Source organism: Alligator sinensis, unplaced genomic scaffold (genome assembly GCF_000455745.1).
Source record: "Alligator sinensis unplaced genomic scaffold, ASM45574v1 scaffold1056_1, whole genome shotgun sequence".
In the NCBI taxonomy this organism is placed as follows: domain Eukaryota; kingdom Metazoa; phylum Chordata; order Crocodylia; family Alligatoridae; genus Alligator; species Alligator sinensis.
In genome coordinates this window covers 425882-439577 of record NW_005842818.1, presented here as the reverse complement: position 1 = coordinate 439577, position 13696 = coordinate 425882, and the positions used below count along the sequence as shown (strand labels likewise).

The 13696-nt window shown below is 45.0% G+C and overlaps 1 protein-coding gene across 1 annotated transcript; it reads left to right on the top strand.

The window, feature by feature from the left end:
* Positions 1-73: 73 nt before the first annotated feature.
* Positions 74-13044, top strand: NET1 (neuroepithelial cell transforming 1). Its single transcript, XM_006035303.3, has 10 exons — positions 74-243; positions 5259-5366; positions 6278-6445; positions 7443-7505; positions 7965-8061; positions 8188-8264; positions 8752-9009; positions 9268-9438; positions 10523-10709; positions 11061-13044. Exons 1-10 carry the CDS (start codon positions 151-153, stop codon positions 11462-11464), a joined length of 1626 nt encoding a protein of 541 aa, XP_006035365.1. The 5' UTR covers positions 74-150; the 3' UTR covers positions 11465-13044.
* Positions 13045-13696: the final 652 nt, after the last annotated feature.

Below are 13696 nucleotides of genomic sequence, written 5' to 3'. Positions count from 1 at the left end.
CCCGGCCCCGCCCTCTGCTCGGCCCCGCCCCCTGCCTTGAGCTTCCCGCGCCTGCTGCTGCAGCCCAGACGCGGAGAAGCAGCGCGAGGGGACAGCAGCTCGATACCGCCCCCGGCCCACGGGGCTGCCCCCGGCCCGACCCGCACCGCCATGGTGGCGCATGACGAGCTGGGCGGCCTCCTCCCCATCAAGCGGACCATCCGCGTTCTGGACGCGCACAACCAGGCGTCCCGCGAGCAGGAGGTGAGCTCGGGGCCGGGGCCGGGACACCCCGCACCCGGCTGCCCGAGGACGGGCTGGGCTCGCTCGTGGGCAGGGGATCCCAGACAGCGGTTGTTGTCTCGCTGTCTGCGGGGCAGGCTTGAAGGCAGGACGTTTGGGTCGCAGGAGCGTGTCGCTTCATCAGGGAGCCGAGAAATGCGGTGGTTTGCCACCGTGGAGCCTGACCGTGGGTGAAGCTGGCATGTTGCTCCAGGCAGGCGCGGTGCGCGCCGGGCGTTTCGGGGTCTTGCAAGTCCAGCTTTGAGATGGAGGGGTTTTCAATTCAGGGTCTTGCGAGTCTTTTGAGATCAGAGGCTTTTGATTCGGGGTCTTGAGAGTCGAGATCGGGGTTTTCGATTTGGGGTCTTGCGAGTCTGTCGAGATGGAGGGATTTAATTCGGAGTTTCAAACAGGACCCACTTTTGATGAGCGGTGTTTGAATTTCTTTCTCCTTTCTTACCCCCTCCGTGTCCTGCGATACTGTTGTTTCTGGGTAGCAAGGTTTCGGTAGCAAGGCTTAACACTTTCTTCCAGCAGATTTAGGGCAAACTTTTAGAGAAACCAGCGAACTTGCATCTAGTGGGGCGATAAAATTTCTCAGAGTGACTTTGGAGCCTGCCCCACGCTTTGAGAAGTGATTTAGAAATGGCTCGTTTAGAGGGATTTCGACTCCAGAAGTGCCCAAAGGACTCTGGAGTCTTCACCCTAAACCTAGAAAGTCCTGATCCTACGCTAATTGCACTCGTCCAGGTTGTCTCCTTGCCTTCGGCGGGGCAGCGTCCAAGAGCAGAGCTAGGAGCCAGTCGCAGGCTGCAAACTTGTTTCTGGTGTCCTTTAAGACTAAAGGATCCAGGTGTATAAATTACACCACGCGCTGTGTTTTCTTTGCTCCCTTACAGACCCTTTTCTATCCGGGCACTTAGTCTCTGGGTAAACAAGTAAGATTTTATTTCCTTTTAAAAAGACTTTGTAACCCTGTGTTATGTAAATGAGTCCGGTTGCATTCCTGGAGGCTTACTGCATACCTTGTCTGTTGACACAAGGCAAGACTACAGTAATCAAGCAGAAATGTGCTGCCTAAGGTAGTGATAAAAAGAGAATGGTTATTACAAAACATAAAATAAAATAGCCAGACCTGTACTGAAACTCCCCTTGACTCGGATGACCTTCTGTCGAAGTCCTGTTGGGCGCTTGAAATATTCCAGCTTTAATTGGAGAAACTGGGCGCACGCCAAGCCACAGACTCACTGCTGCACCTCCGTAAAAAAAAAAAAAAAAGTTGCTCTGAGAGTTTGGGGATAAATCTAAGGAATGAGTTGTCTGGAATAAAGCCTTGTACGCAGTCGAATATGATTAATGTGGTGCTGCATATTAGAGGTTTAATTGTTGTTTTTGGTTAAGGGAGTCAGGAGTGGCTTTCAAGTGTTTGTGCCAAGTTCTCATTTGCTGTTTACAGTCACTTTAAGCCCTTTAGCCATCCAGCAATCCTACTTCTGTGCTTCCCCCTTCCCCTTGAGTTTGAGGAAGTGATATGGCTCTTTGATCCACCGTGGCCAAACCTCCCTTGGTCACTCGGACACGGCCAGGCGTCTTACGCCAACTGCACTGAGATCCAGCAAATTCACGTCACGTTAGTCTTCAGTCAGTGTACAGCTTACCTCAGCCCCTTCTGGGTTCATACTTGACCTGGTGACCAAAGCGCCGTTGGAATTGAGTGTTCATTTAATTATAGTCATTTGCATTGTTTCCATTTTTTTCCCCATTGGTCACTTTTTCTCAACGTTTGTACATGCACATGTGATCTTGCACATTGAACACAACACAGTAGAAAATGACCCTTTTTAAAAGATAACAATAAATAACCTGCCATGGGGGGGGGCGGAAATCTATACTCAAACCAGGCATTTTAATTGCTTTCACACTTGAAAGCAACCACTTGGCACTTGAACTTTTTTGTAGTGTGGCGATTTGTACCCAGAAAGGAAAGTCCGTTGAAAGTCTGTCTCAAAACTCGTGGTAGAGGTGATGCCTATTATTAGACGAACTAGATTTTTGCCAAAAAAAAATATTTTAATTGCAAGCTTTCGGGCACAAGCACCCTTCTTCAGGCATCTTGCTTTCATCCTGCAAGCAAAGATTTAGCCAGGATTTTTAAACAAAGAAGACCTCCTCGAAAAACTGGTTTTTCAAGTAGAAACCGTGGTTAGCAGTTAACTATTTGCAGCATTGACACTTAACCGAAAGTTGAGACAAGTTCAACAAAAGCTAACTTTGTTCTAGTAAGTAATTTGTTTTAATGTAATTTGGCTTACTTTTAGTTAGCCTAGATTTCTGTATGGGGGATTATCCCTAGTGTACACCCCTCATTTCAATAGTTTTACACCCAGGACAAACTTCACCTGATGTGGAATAGCAGGTTAAACCCAAAGCTGCCATGAAGGCAGGAGAAAACTCCTAGGACACAGTGCAGCACTCTGGAGGATTTTGCTCAACTAATGTTGTGGCTTATGAGGTCTTTTGAATTCCTTAGGGGAGCAAAGTCTGCACAGGGCAAACTTCCTAGTGGTGTTGCTTAACTCATGGGAGTTGGTTGTTCAAAACACTATCTTCCTTAAGGCAAAGGAGTGCTCTGAGCCGTATGTTCCCCAGCCCCCTCTCTTGTTAAGCAAGAGGAGAACTTTTCACTCCGTGCTGGTATTTGCATCTCTTATTCCGGATCACCGTAGCTGTTCTGAAGAGCGGCAATTTATAAATCCATTCAGACAGGGAGCCCCTTTGTACTGTCGGTCGCACACGGAGGGGATTGCCTTCTGCCAGGCTTGTGCATATGCATGTGTCACTTCAGTCCTGCACAGATGTGCTGCAAAGGCATTCACACATGTCCATTAGTGCCTGGAGCGTGGCATTGTATCTCATATCTGCAAAGCCCGCTCCTTTGACCTCTGAACAGAGTGAGCTGAGAAATATCGCGCAAGCATCCTATCCTGAGCACTGGGATTTCTTCCACTATTAATCTCGGTGTCATATATATTTATTTACTTTTTCTGTTTGGTCTATTTATATAGCCATTCTTGGCAGATCTGGATGTGATTTATGTCTGTCTAAATCCTGCTCTCAGCCTGATTTAGTTCATGAGCCTTTCTTGGCTTGTGCCTCCTTGTTTTAGTAACTCGACATGCAAAATAAACCTTGTCCCTCTCCGGTCCATTCAGAACTTTCTGTCCTTCGCTTCACCTCCAGACGCATCCCTTTGTAGATGGATTCTGCACCCTTAGTGCCATGGTTAACGGGTCTTCCCTTGAATAGATGTGCCTAGCATAAATGAAATGATACTCAGTGTCCTAGCCTTAATATCATTTTGTTTTTTCTTTGCAGCTCTTTCTCCAAACCTATAATATCCAAATAGTTTTGAAATTTTTCAGCCATGGCACATGTAGAAGATAGTCTCAGATATCCCTAGCCCTGTACTGAGCTATCCTTTCATCCTATATTTGAAACCTCTGTTAATCAAGGAATTGTGGCTTTATTTCCCCTCCAGCTCTGAAGACTTCATTCATAGCATCTCTTAAATTTGGGTCTTGGTCACTGCATCTAAGAACACAAGGCCACTATTCACAGCATGGCCCAAGCCCGATTCTCATTTGCGCAGGTTTTGCCCTTTCTGATTCTTCCCCATGCAAATGATCTGAATCCAGCTCCATATAGCCCTTTTCCCCCTTCTGAGGTTTTGTCATTACTCTTGCCGCACAGAAGCAAAGGATTCATGTGCCTTTCACTACTGTCTTTCACGGAAGCAGGGAAGATGCCAAGGGTCAGCTGGTTTAACCTCCCGCATAGACGCAGGATTCACATGGCCATCTGAAACGGGAAGTGGACACAGTAGGGACCTCTGTCTCCAGCTATTATGTCATCATCTCATTCCCCACCTTTTTTTTTTCTTTTCTTTTTCCTTCTACTACTTAATAGGGGAGAATCCATCATTAACTGGGGATGGCTGATAATCCCTTGTTAATGTGCATAATGAGGGCAACTCATTGTTCGCCCAAAGCTTCGCGTGAAACCATCTAACCATTGCGCTAGGAAAGGGCATTGAGGTACATCTCTGCGCCTGTGGCGGGTTCCAAGGCTCTGGAGATCAGTTGCTTGGAAGTATCTTTTAAGTGCATCACAAGACTTTACCTGCCCTTGGTTTTTCTTACTTCCCACCCTTCCTTATCTCTGGTTGTGCTTGCTTTCCCATTAGCAATTTCCATATAATGTTCATTATGCACAGCACTTACTGTAGCTTGACACTTGCATTTGTTAAGGGCCTGTAGCCTCCAACAGACCGATGACTCCCCATCCACGGAGGTGCATCAGTTGGAACAGAGCTTAAGGTTGATGGACTACTCTCACTCCACGTACAAAAGCATCAGCTTTGAAGCGATAGAGGCCACAATCCTTTAGGAAAAGGCAGACTCCTAGATTGAAGCATCCTTTTGTATTTCCACATACTTCACCGGAATGTCGAGCATGCCGTATATTTGCTGTATGCTAGATTAGCTACTTGCAACTCTCTTGGGCTCTGGCTGTTCTTTGTGCCTTCTGTCTCTGGAGTGAAATAAAAGGGGGAAAGCATGTTCTGTGAGGGAACAGACACAAAATTCTTGTGCGTAGTAATGGCAGATCCTCAGCTGTGTACGTCTGCCAGGGCCTCATCAAAGGGCTGATGACAGGTCCTACCGGGATCTGCTCAAATGTCTCTAGTACATTACTGTCCAGAAGCAAACTGGAGCCGCACTGTGCAAAAATACTTACAGGCGTTATGATCGTCACAATCTGTATTGTCCCTGCCTCTCGCAAGACTGCACTTAGGTTCAGACAAATACCTCCTGCTGCAGCTACTTCAGCACACTGTTTAGAGGCACAAACTGGTTTTTCCAGCCTTCACAACATTGACCAATCTAAATCCCAACCACACTCAGTACAACTTGTTCTGGTTTTTTTTTTGTTTGCAGGAGCCCAGCAATAAGCGAGTTCGACCTCTAGCTCGGGTGACGTCCTTGGCAAACTTGATCTCTCCTGTAAGAAATGGTGCAGTTCGACGCTTTGGTCAGACAATACAGGTAAGACCAAGCACAGGGTTCTCTCTTTGTGGAGTGGGGACATGCACCTATAAGCGGTTGGACTGATCCCAGAATTTCAGGGTCTCTTGGGAATTTGACCCATGCCAAGTCCAAGCATGGAGAAGAGTTGCAGGTTCCCAAGGGTCTTCTGGTTCAAAGGCTGTATCGTCACTGAGACGCTCTTATCAAGCATGTGTATGTCCTACAAGGAGGAGCCCCTCCAGAGCTTCTGAACTGTGGAGAATGTGCAGAGTGAGGCTGAGTTAACTAATAGCTGCTTTCTGTTGGCCTCCAATCGGTAGTATAGACGCAGCTTGACGTTTAACCACTGGAAAAGAATGAGCCGTTTCAAGTAGGGAGAGTCGCATGATACACAAATGCCTTATGGCAGTATGTGAGGTACATGATATGTATGATCCTGTGCATGCCAATATGAAGGCAAGCAATGTTCTTTGGGTAGATATGATATCTTTTATTAGACCAACTAAAGCTATTTTAATTGGTCTAATAAAAGATATCGCATCTACCCAAAGAACATTGCCTGCCTATGTCCTTAGACCAACACGGCTACAACCAACAACCCTGCAAATGTGAAGGGACACTTGTTTGCAGTTTTTCTTCATAGGAAAGTGGCACCGAAAAAGTCTGTTCTTATAACATGCTACCCTAAATGTGCAGCTCAGATCAAATTCATGTTTGGGTTGCAATGACATTGAACACTAGAACAGAATTCAAGTATTTCCATCTATAAGCTCCGGTGACATTAGCAAATTAAAGTCTTGACTAAGGCACAACTTGTACAACTTGCGGTAGAAGAGGGACAAAGGGATTGGGAGCAGCAAATGAAAAACTTGTGGTACACTTGAAGTGCTGGAACCAAATCTTTTTATTCACTCCTTCTTCCCCACCAGTCATTTGCCCTCCGTGGTGACAGCAAGTCCCCTGGCTTTGCCCAGAAGTTATGTAGCAGGTCGGCTGCTCCCACACCACCAAAGAGAAGAAACAGCGTGCTTTGGTCCGAGACATTAGATGTTAACATGAAGGAGACTCTGAGCACCAAAGAAATCAAGCGCCAGGAGGTAAATTGTTGATCAAGATGCCCTCCTTTCTTCTGGCTTGTGGAGGAGGATGGAGATGAAGGGGCAGGAAAGAGGAGAAAACTATATCATGCTTATTCATATATCATGCACCCTGTTTTTAGAAGAAAGAGCGAAAGAAAAAAGGTTTTTCTTTTAAACAAACTTCTCCAAAACAGTTCTTTTGTTTAAGAGCTGTTTAAAAGCCTGATTTTTTTCAATCATTAATTTTAAGGAATGGGTGAATGTGGGATGTGGACAAATGTACAGTTTTACTTCTAGAAAAATAATCCATCCAGGTTGACCTTTTGAACATATAGGCCTCTCTGCAGCGATTACAGGTTCTACGTGCCAAGCTCAGCACTTTAAATGAGACTGACCTTTTTTTCTTTTATGAGGCTTGAACTTGGCACCTCTGGGGTTGAACACACACAGTCATTAGTCACTTCTGAAAACGAAGGCCAAACTGTTCTTTCCTATCTAAGGAGGGTCTTCTTCCTCCTGAAAGGACTTAGCAGTTGGCTAAGTGCCAAACAGTGAAAACTTTGTCGCTTGGTTCTCTGAAAAATGTATTGAGGAAGCAGAAACTGAGAAAAGGTAATAAACTGTGGGATTTGACCTGCAGGTAAATTGCTGCACTTTGGCTGTAAAAGTCCATGATGACAAAATATTTGACTTGGCTAGTGTGAAAGCATCAAAGCTTTCACACATTTGCAAGTAGTTTGACTTTCTCAGCACTGAGGAAGCAAGGATTTATTCTGGCCCGCCAGATCCAAGGGCCTTGCAGCAGCTCAAACAGCAAAACCTTTTTTTGGTCTTCAGACCCTGGAGGGATTTAATAATCTCTCTTGGTCCCCCTTAGCAGCTTTGATCAGAAACAAGGCCACAAGTTATAACTTAGAAGTGTGTCTTTCAAAGAACAGCTAGAATGAAAGCGCTGATTTGCTATATACTTAACAAAAAAGGACTCAAAATATCTTTTCTTCTCTCTTTCTCACAGGCAATATATGAACTGTCCAGGGGAGAACAGGATTTAATCGAAGATCTTAAGCTTGCCAGAAAGGTGAGTGGTTGTTTTTTCCTTGCAGTTGAAGACCACATCCAATATCCTCGGGGCATCTTTGTACTCACACACAGTTCTGCGGTAGTTTTACTAGATATTTTTTGCCTGATTTTGCTGTGCAATTGAATATTCTGTTCCGATATCATAGCACCCCGAGAATATTTCAAATGCTCTTTTCTACATAAGAAAATCAGCTCGAGCACTTAGAATTTCTTAGCTTTTATGGTTCTGGTATCTGTTATCTACAGATGTTTGGTATACAGATACCAGAGCTGTAGGCATCTGGTATTTTGTGGTTCGGGTATCATTGACACCCAACAGAGTCAGTGAAACAGCCAGCAAGTGCTTCATCAGTCCTGTGCTGCACATAAGATGCATGGGTATTTGGGGGAAAATACAGTGCCCTGCTATTACTTTGTTTAGACTGTGATATAATTCGGCACCAATCTTCTTCCATAGGCTTATCATGACCCCATGTTGAAGCTGTCTATCATGTCAGAGGAGGAACTGACTCACATATTTGGGGACTTGGATTCATATATCCCTCTCCATGAAGGTAAGAGCAGCAACAGTGAAAGTCTGGAGTCTGGTGAAGAGTACTTGGCACCTATGCTTTATTATTTCAGGCGTAAGCACTTCCTGAGGCACTCGTGGTAATCATCATCTGTATTCTTCATTCCAGACTTCTTGGCAAGGTTAGGAGAAGCAACAAGACCAGATGGAACAGTGGAGCAGATCGGGCCCATTCTTGTCAAATGGGTGAGTCCCCTTGGCTATTCACTCAAATTATGACTGGTGTCAGTCAGCTAAAATTAGGATACGTTAAATGGAGCCACAAAATTCTAAGCTATAGAGTAACATGATTTGGTTGCCATGAGCTTAATGATCTGGGATGCAATCCTAGCAACATGCAAGTCATTGGGAGTCTATTGATTTATATAGGTCAAGGAAACTCTACAGATCTAACTATGCTGTTTGACACCTTGTAATGACTTCTTGATTTTTTTTGTTGAATGCTTGTTTTCTGGGAGGTTTATCAAAGAGATGATTTCAGGCGTCTAAACTTCAAAGGAAGTTGACGTTTCTGAATCTATCTTCCCTCATGCAAAACAATAATGGCATTTTTATGCAAATTATATTTCTTATTTTTAGTTATAATACTCTGTTAAGGGGGAACAGTCTGCCGTATTCATGTGCTCAGTACTTTCAAGGGAGTTTAACTAATAGTGTCCTGCTGTTTCTTTAGTTACCAGGACTGAATGCCTACAAAGGCTATTGCAGTAACCAACTGGCAGCCAAAGCTCTTCTGGATCAGAAGAAGCAAGACCGAAGAGTCCAGGACTTCCTTCAGCGCTGTCTTGAATCCCCTTTCAGCCGCAAGCTGGACCTGTGGAGCTTCCTGGATATCCCTCGAAGTCGTCTAGTCAAATACCCACTGCTCTTGAAAGAAATTCTTAAACATACTCCGAAAGATCATCCTGACGTCCAGATTCTGGAAGAAGCTGTAAGTAATAATGGTGATCGTATGTAATCATATAGCCCTCAGGCTGTAAGAAAGCTCTCTTAAACCCTAAATGATGTAGGGGTATGGTTTCCCCAGTAAGCCCAGTTACACAGATACCACTCCCATTGAAATCCAATGAGAGGCATTCGCGAGCGCTTGCGCAAGGAGACCCAAGCGTTGCAGCAGAGTTTTAAAACAGGGATAAAAGTAAAACACAAATCATTATGCAATTAAGTTTTTAACATTTTTATTTTCTAGATTGCTATAATCCAAGGAGTCCTCTCGGACATCAACTTGAAGAAGGGAGAGTCAGAGTGCCAGTATTATATTGACAAACTGGAGTATCTGGATGAGAAGCAGAAGGACCCTAGAATTGAAACCAGCAAGGTGTTGCTGTGCCATGGGGAGCTGAAGAATAAGAATGGCCATGTGAGTTCTTCTAATGTTGATGTCTAAGGTTCAGTCTGAAAACCTGTGACTGGTGCTCTTCCTTCCACTCCATTCCTCCTATGTGGGAAGGACACATCAGTGCTGCTTGTTTGCCAGAGTAGGGCTGGGACCCTTAAGCCATCAATTCTCGTTTTAGAGGATGCTAGTATCGCTAATCCAAAACCCATCGCAAGAGAATGGGTGCCATGTCCTGCTGCGCTTCAGCTTTAAGGAAAAGCCAACCGCTGCTGGTGTTTCCAACCACCTTAAGATGTTGGAATTAGCAGAAGACTTTCTTATTAAGGAGGCTGTGCCTCTTCCCATTAATCGAGAGCGACTTCCTGCTTGACCATTGGCTTGGAAGGGACACTAACATTCCCAGTTATGCAGTTGAACTCCTAGCCCTTCCTGATGGTTCCTAGCCTGTCCATTTCTGCTCAAGCAAAGTTTTTAATCTGCTCCACAAATACCCGTAAGCATAGCAAGGTCTGCTAGCAGCAGTGTTGTGAAGGCTGGGTTGGTGTCGCTCTCAGAAATAGGGCTCGTCTTGGCATCTGTCTTCCACCTGGGTTTAATTTGTCAAGCTCTTTAAAAGTTCAGCTATTAACATTAAATGTCAAACTTTACTGTTTCTCATTGGAAATACTTTGCAGTGTTAGCCTTCTCGGCCGTAGCACTAAGCTGCTAAGAGCAAGAAAAATCAGATCCTCGTTATCAGTTGTTTTTTTCGCTAATATTCTGTTTAGTTTTCAACTGGTAGCTCTGAGGAGATTTTAAATCTGAGAGCAAAATGATTTCCTGAAACACTCAAGTCGGAGAACGTAGATACACCAGTGTAAATCAGAAATGACTTCCTCAAGCACAGTGGATTTATGCCAAGAGCAGAGTCAGGCCTTGCCGTCTTGCAGATGTCGCAGTTGTTAGAAGCTCTGTGTTTTGAGTGCAATAACAGGAAATTGTAATGGGGTTAATGTAGGACTAATGATACATAGCCTCACGTTGGAGCGTGGGGAGCAGTTCTGAATACGGAACCTCGCTAAGACAAGACTGTAAATTCAAATCTCCAATGCTTATCTCTTTCCAGAAACTGTACGTCTTCCTCTTCCAAGACATCCTGGTCTTAACGCGGCCCGTGACTCGAAACGAGCGTCACTCCTACCAGGTGTACAGACAGCCGATCCCAGTTCAGGAGCTGGTGCTGGAGGATCTGCAGGATGGGGACGTGAAAATGGGAGGATCCTTCAGGGGAGCATTTGGCAATTCAGATAAAGGTACAAAACCCTGGTCACGAAACTCGATGAAAACTAAATGGAGCATCTCCCTTTTTATAATAGCTCCCTAAGCACTTGCATCCTTGTCAGGTCAAGTGACGTTCGTTGCCCTCTTCCTTTTAGATGGCCACAGTGAAGCAGTTTTATATCTGGCTGCCATACATTTTTGTCTGAAATGTCTCATCTGACAACTCGGATGCATTATTCTGTTGTCGACATCTCCAACTTTCTCTTCTCAGTGTTCTTTCATAACCATGGCATATGAACACTTAAGCTGGTAGTATTAGAACAGAATCGTTTTAAGTCCAGACTTACTGAACTGACTTTCTTTTCCTTTTTGCTTCTCTTTAGCAAAAAATATCTTCAGAGTTCGTTTCCAAGACCCCAGCCCGGGCCAGTCCCACACGCTACAAGCCAACGACATCTTCCACAAGCAGCAGTGGGTTAATTGCATCAGAACGGCCATCATGCCCTTCCAGCGGACTACTGCCTCCTCGGCAGACCTGAAGGAGCTGCCGGAGCTCAGCGAGGAGTCGGAAGAGAATAACCCAGCTGCATCCAACACCAAGGTCCAGAGGAGGCAGTCGGCCATGTCTGGAATCCTTGAGATGGAGCTAGACGAAAACACCGCTGAGTGTTGCTCGCCTGTGGACACGGACGAAGCCAGGAGTGGGAAAACGCACAGAACGTTCTCCGGGCACAGGAAGGCGAGAGAGAAGCAGCTCAGCAGCAGACGGAAAGAAACGCTAGTTTAAGAAGGAGCCAAAGGACTTCTTTGAGGAAGAATTGTTTATTTATAAATAACGTGTACATTTTTTCTTGTAACGTGAGCATGATGAGGTTACTCTGCTGAACAAACGTGTGTGTGTGTGTGTGTGTGTGTGTGTGTGTTTGTACGTGTGTGTAATGGCAGCTATTGGTATACAGTTAACGCTGTCGATCTGGAGTCTGTTTTTTCTGAAGCACGCGTGGCCACCTTGACTCCGACTGCGATTCAAACAGCAGTTCCAAACTTCTCCCGCTCTTTACTGTTGCTTGATGGCGGACGTGAAGGATAGACTTCAGGTTTCCAAAGCATTAATACGAACAGTACTTGAGACTGGAAGACATTAAGTAAGGCTGGTTTTTGGGAGTCAGCAGAAGTGTGGTCCTCCGAAGGAAATCCAAACCCACCAAGATAAGGAACTGCAGAGAGTCTGGCACTTTCACAGTGTTGGGATCAACATTGTGAAAGATTTTCAATTCCAACTTAAACTCAAGAAACCCAGTCACGTTTTGAACTTGTGAGATGCATGGTTTGCAGTGTGGTGTTTTAATTCATGCAACAATACGGCACTCTTGGAGAAACAGACTCCAGCTCGATAGGTTTTCCATTTACCTACTGGAATTTTTTATCTTTGTTCGTTGTACATTCCTCATTTTAATTTACATAACCTGCCAGGTATTTAAGTTTGTTTTTTTATTTTATTTTAAAATAGCTTCTTTTTTTCTTTGAAAGACCTTTTGTATGTTTGTTTCATTTTATTGTATCGTGACTTTCAAACGTGGCATTTCCTTTCAAGTCCTTGATCTTCTTTTTTTTGTTCAAAAATGTCTTGTACATACTTTTTTTTGTTTTGTTTTTAAAGCCTGTTCAAAACTTTACGCAGCGAAGCCAAGCCATAATGTTTTGAGTGGGAAGGATAACTCACTTAACGGAGCAGTCCAAGTTGTTTGACATGCTGACTGTAACCAGCTTGTGCATGCTCTGAATTACTGAAGGAGAAAAGCATTGGTGATCTGAAGGTTTGGGGGATGTCGCAGAAAGGTCGGGTGTAGACAGAAGCATTGATTTAGGGTAAATGAGAGAGAGAGAGAGAAGAGGGGAATTTTGCCTTTTTTTTTTTTTTTGGTTTCAGAATTAAGTCTTGTTTTTTAACTGGAACACGAAAGAGCACAAGAGGCAAACGTGAAGGCTTATTGTATGTCGTAGGTGGATGGAGGGCAGGAAGTGTTTGGTGTCAAGTCGTTGAGAGGAGAAGCAGGTGGTGATGCATGACAAGGTTGATGCGTTTCGATAGTCTTAAGCAAAGGAATGAGGAAAGGCCGCTCAATAGGCGTCTGACGAAGCTTTAGCAATAGTTATGGTTCAAACAAAGTTGTCTTTTAGCTAAACTGGTAATGACGGCACAGGAAATCAGTGCTCCAAGAGCTGCAACTTGGCTGGAAAGGATTAACGCACTGGCCAGGAGTGGTGGAGGGCGGAAGACATTGTAAATAAAGGCAACAAAACGGGGTTCTCTGTAAATGTCTTGTACAGTGTGAAGTGCCAAGTACAATTAAATTCCTGACAGCATCTTCCTTGTCCTGTGTGTGCTTGCGGCGGCAAGGGGGGCAGGAATTTTAACATTCTTGAGGAAAATCCTCATCCCAGATTTGTAACCTTGACACTTTTCACTGAGGAACCTTTTTTCTTTTCTTTTTTTCCCCAACGCGCTTCGCAGATCCTATAGATCCTGTTCATGTTGCAATGCAGCTTTCAAGCTTGCCCAGTCAAGCCACAGTTGACAACGACTTAGAAATCTACTTGGGAGGAACAATAAGCCACCAAGAATAGACCCAGCACCCCTGAGGGTGAGGCCGCGTAGCACACCTGAATCCGATGGACTATTGGGCACTTTAGCAATAGTCCATTACCTGAGTTGCTCTGCACGGGGCTGTGGAAAACCGGTGTTGAGCACGTCGCACTAAGGAAGGCTGCGACCGTGCCAAGAAAGAAAATGCATCTGGTTCTCCCAGTGTCCCCTGCACTGGGTGTTGAGGCTGACATTACAATGCCGAGGATGGAGCCACAGGCCTAATAATCCCTTCTCGGGCAACTCTGCTACACTAACTGGAAAATGAGTGTGCTCTGGGCCTGCCGGCAGGGGAGCTCCTATGTGTAATAAAGCATCACCTAGAACCACTCTGAGCTCTCCTGGAAGCCATGTGGGGAGAGAGCAATACCT

Bases quoted from the DNA above. Each gene is read 5' to 3' on its own strand.
- NET1 (XM_006035303.3), top strand. From the start codon at position 151: ATGGTGGCGCATGACGAGCTGGGCGGCCTCCTCCCCATCAAGCGGACC. The intron at 5,367-6,277 runs GTAAGACCAAGC...CTTCCCCACCAG, and splicing joins GCTTTGGTCAGACAATACAG to TCATTTGCCCTCCGTGGTGA. The intron at 10,710-11,060 runs GTACAAAACCCT...GCTTCTCTTTAG, and splicing joins ATTTGGCAATTCAGATAAAG to CAAAAAATATCTTCAGAGTT.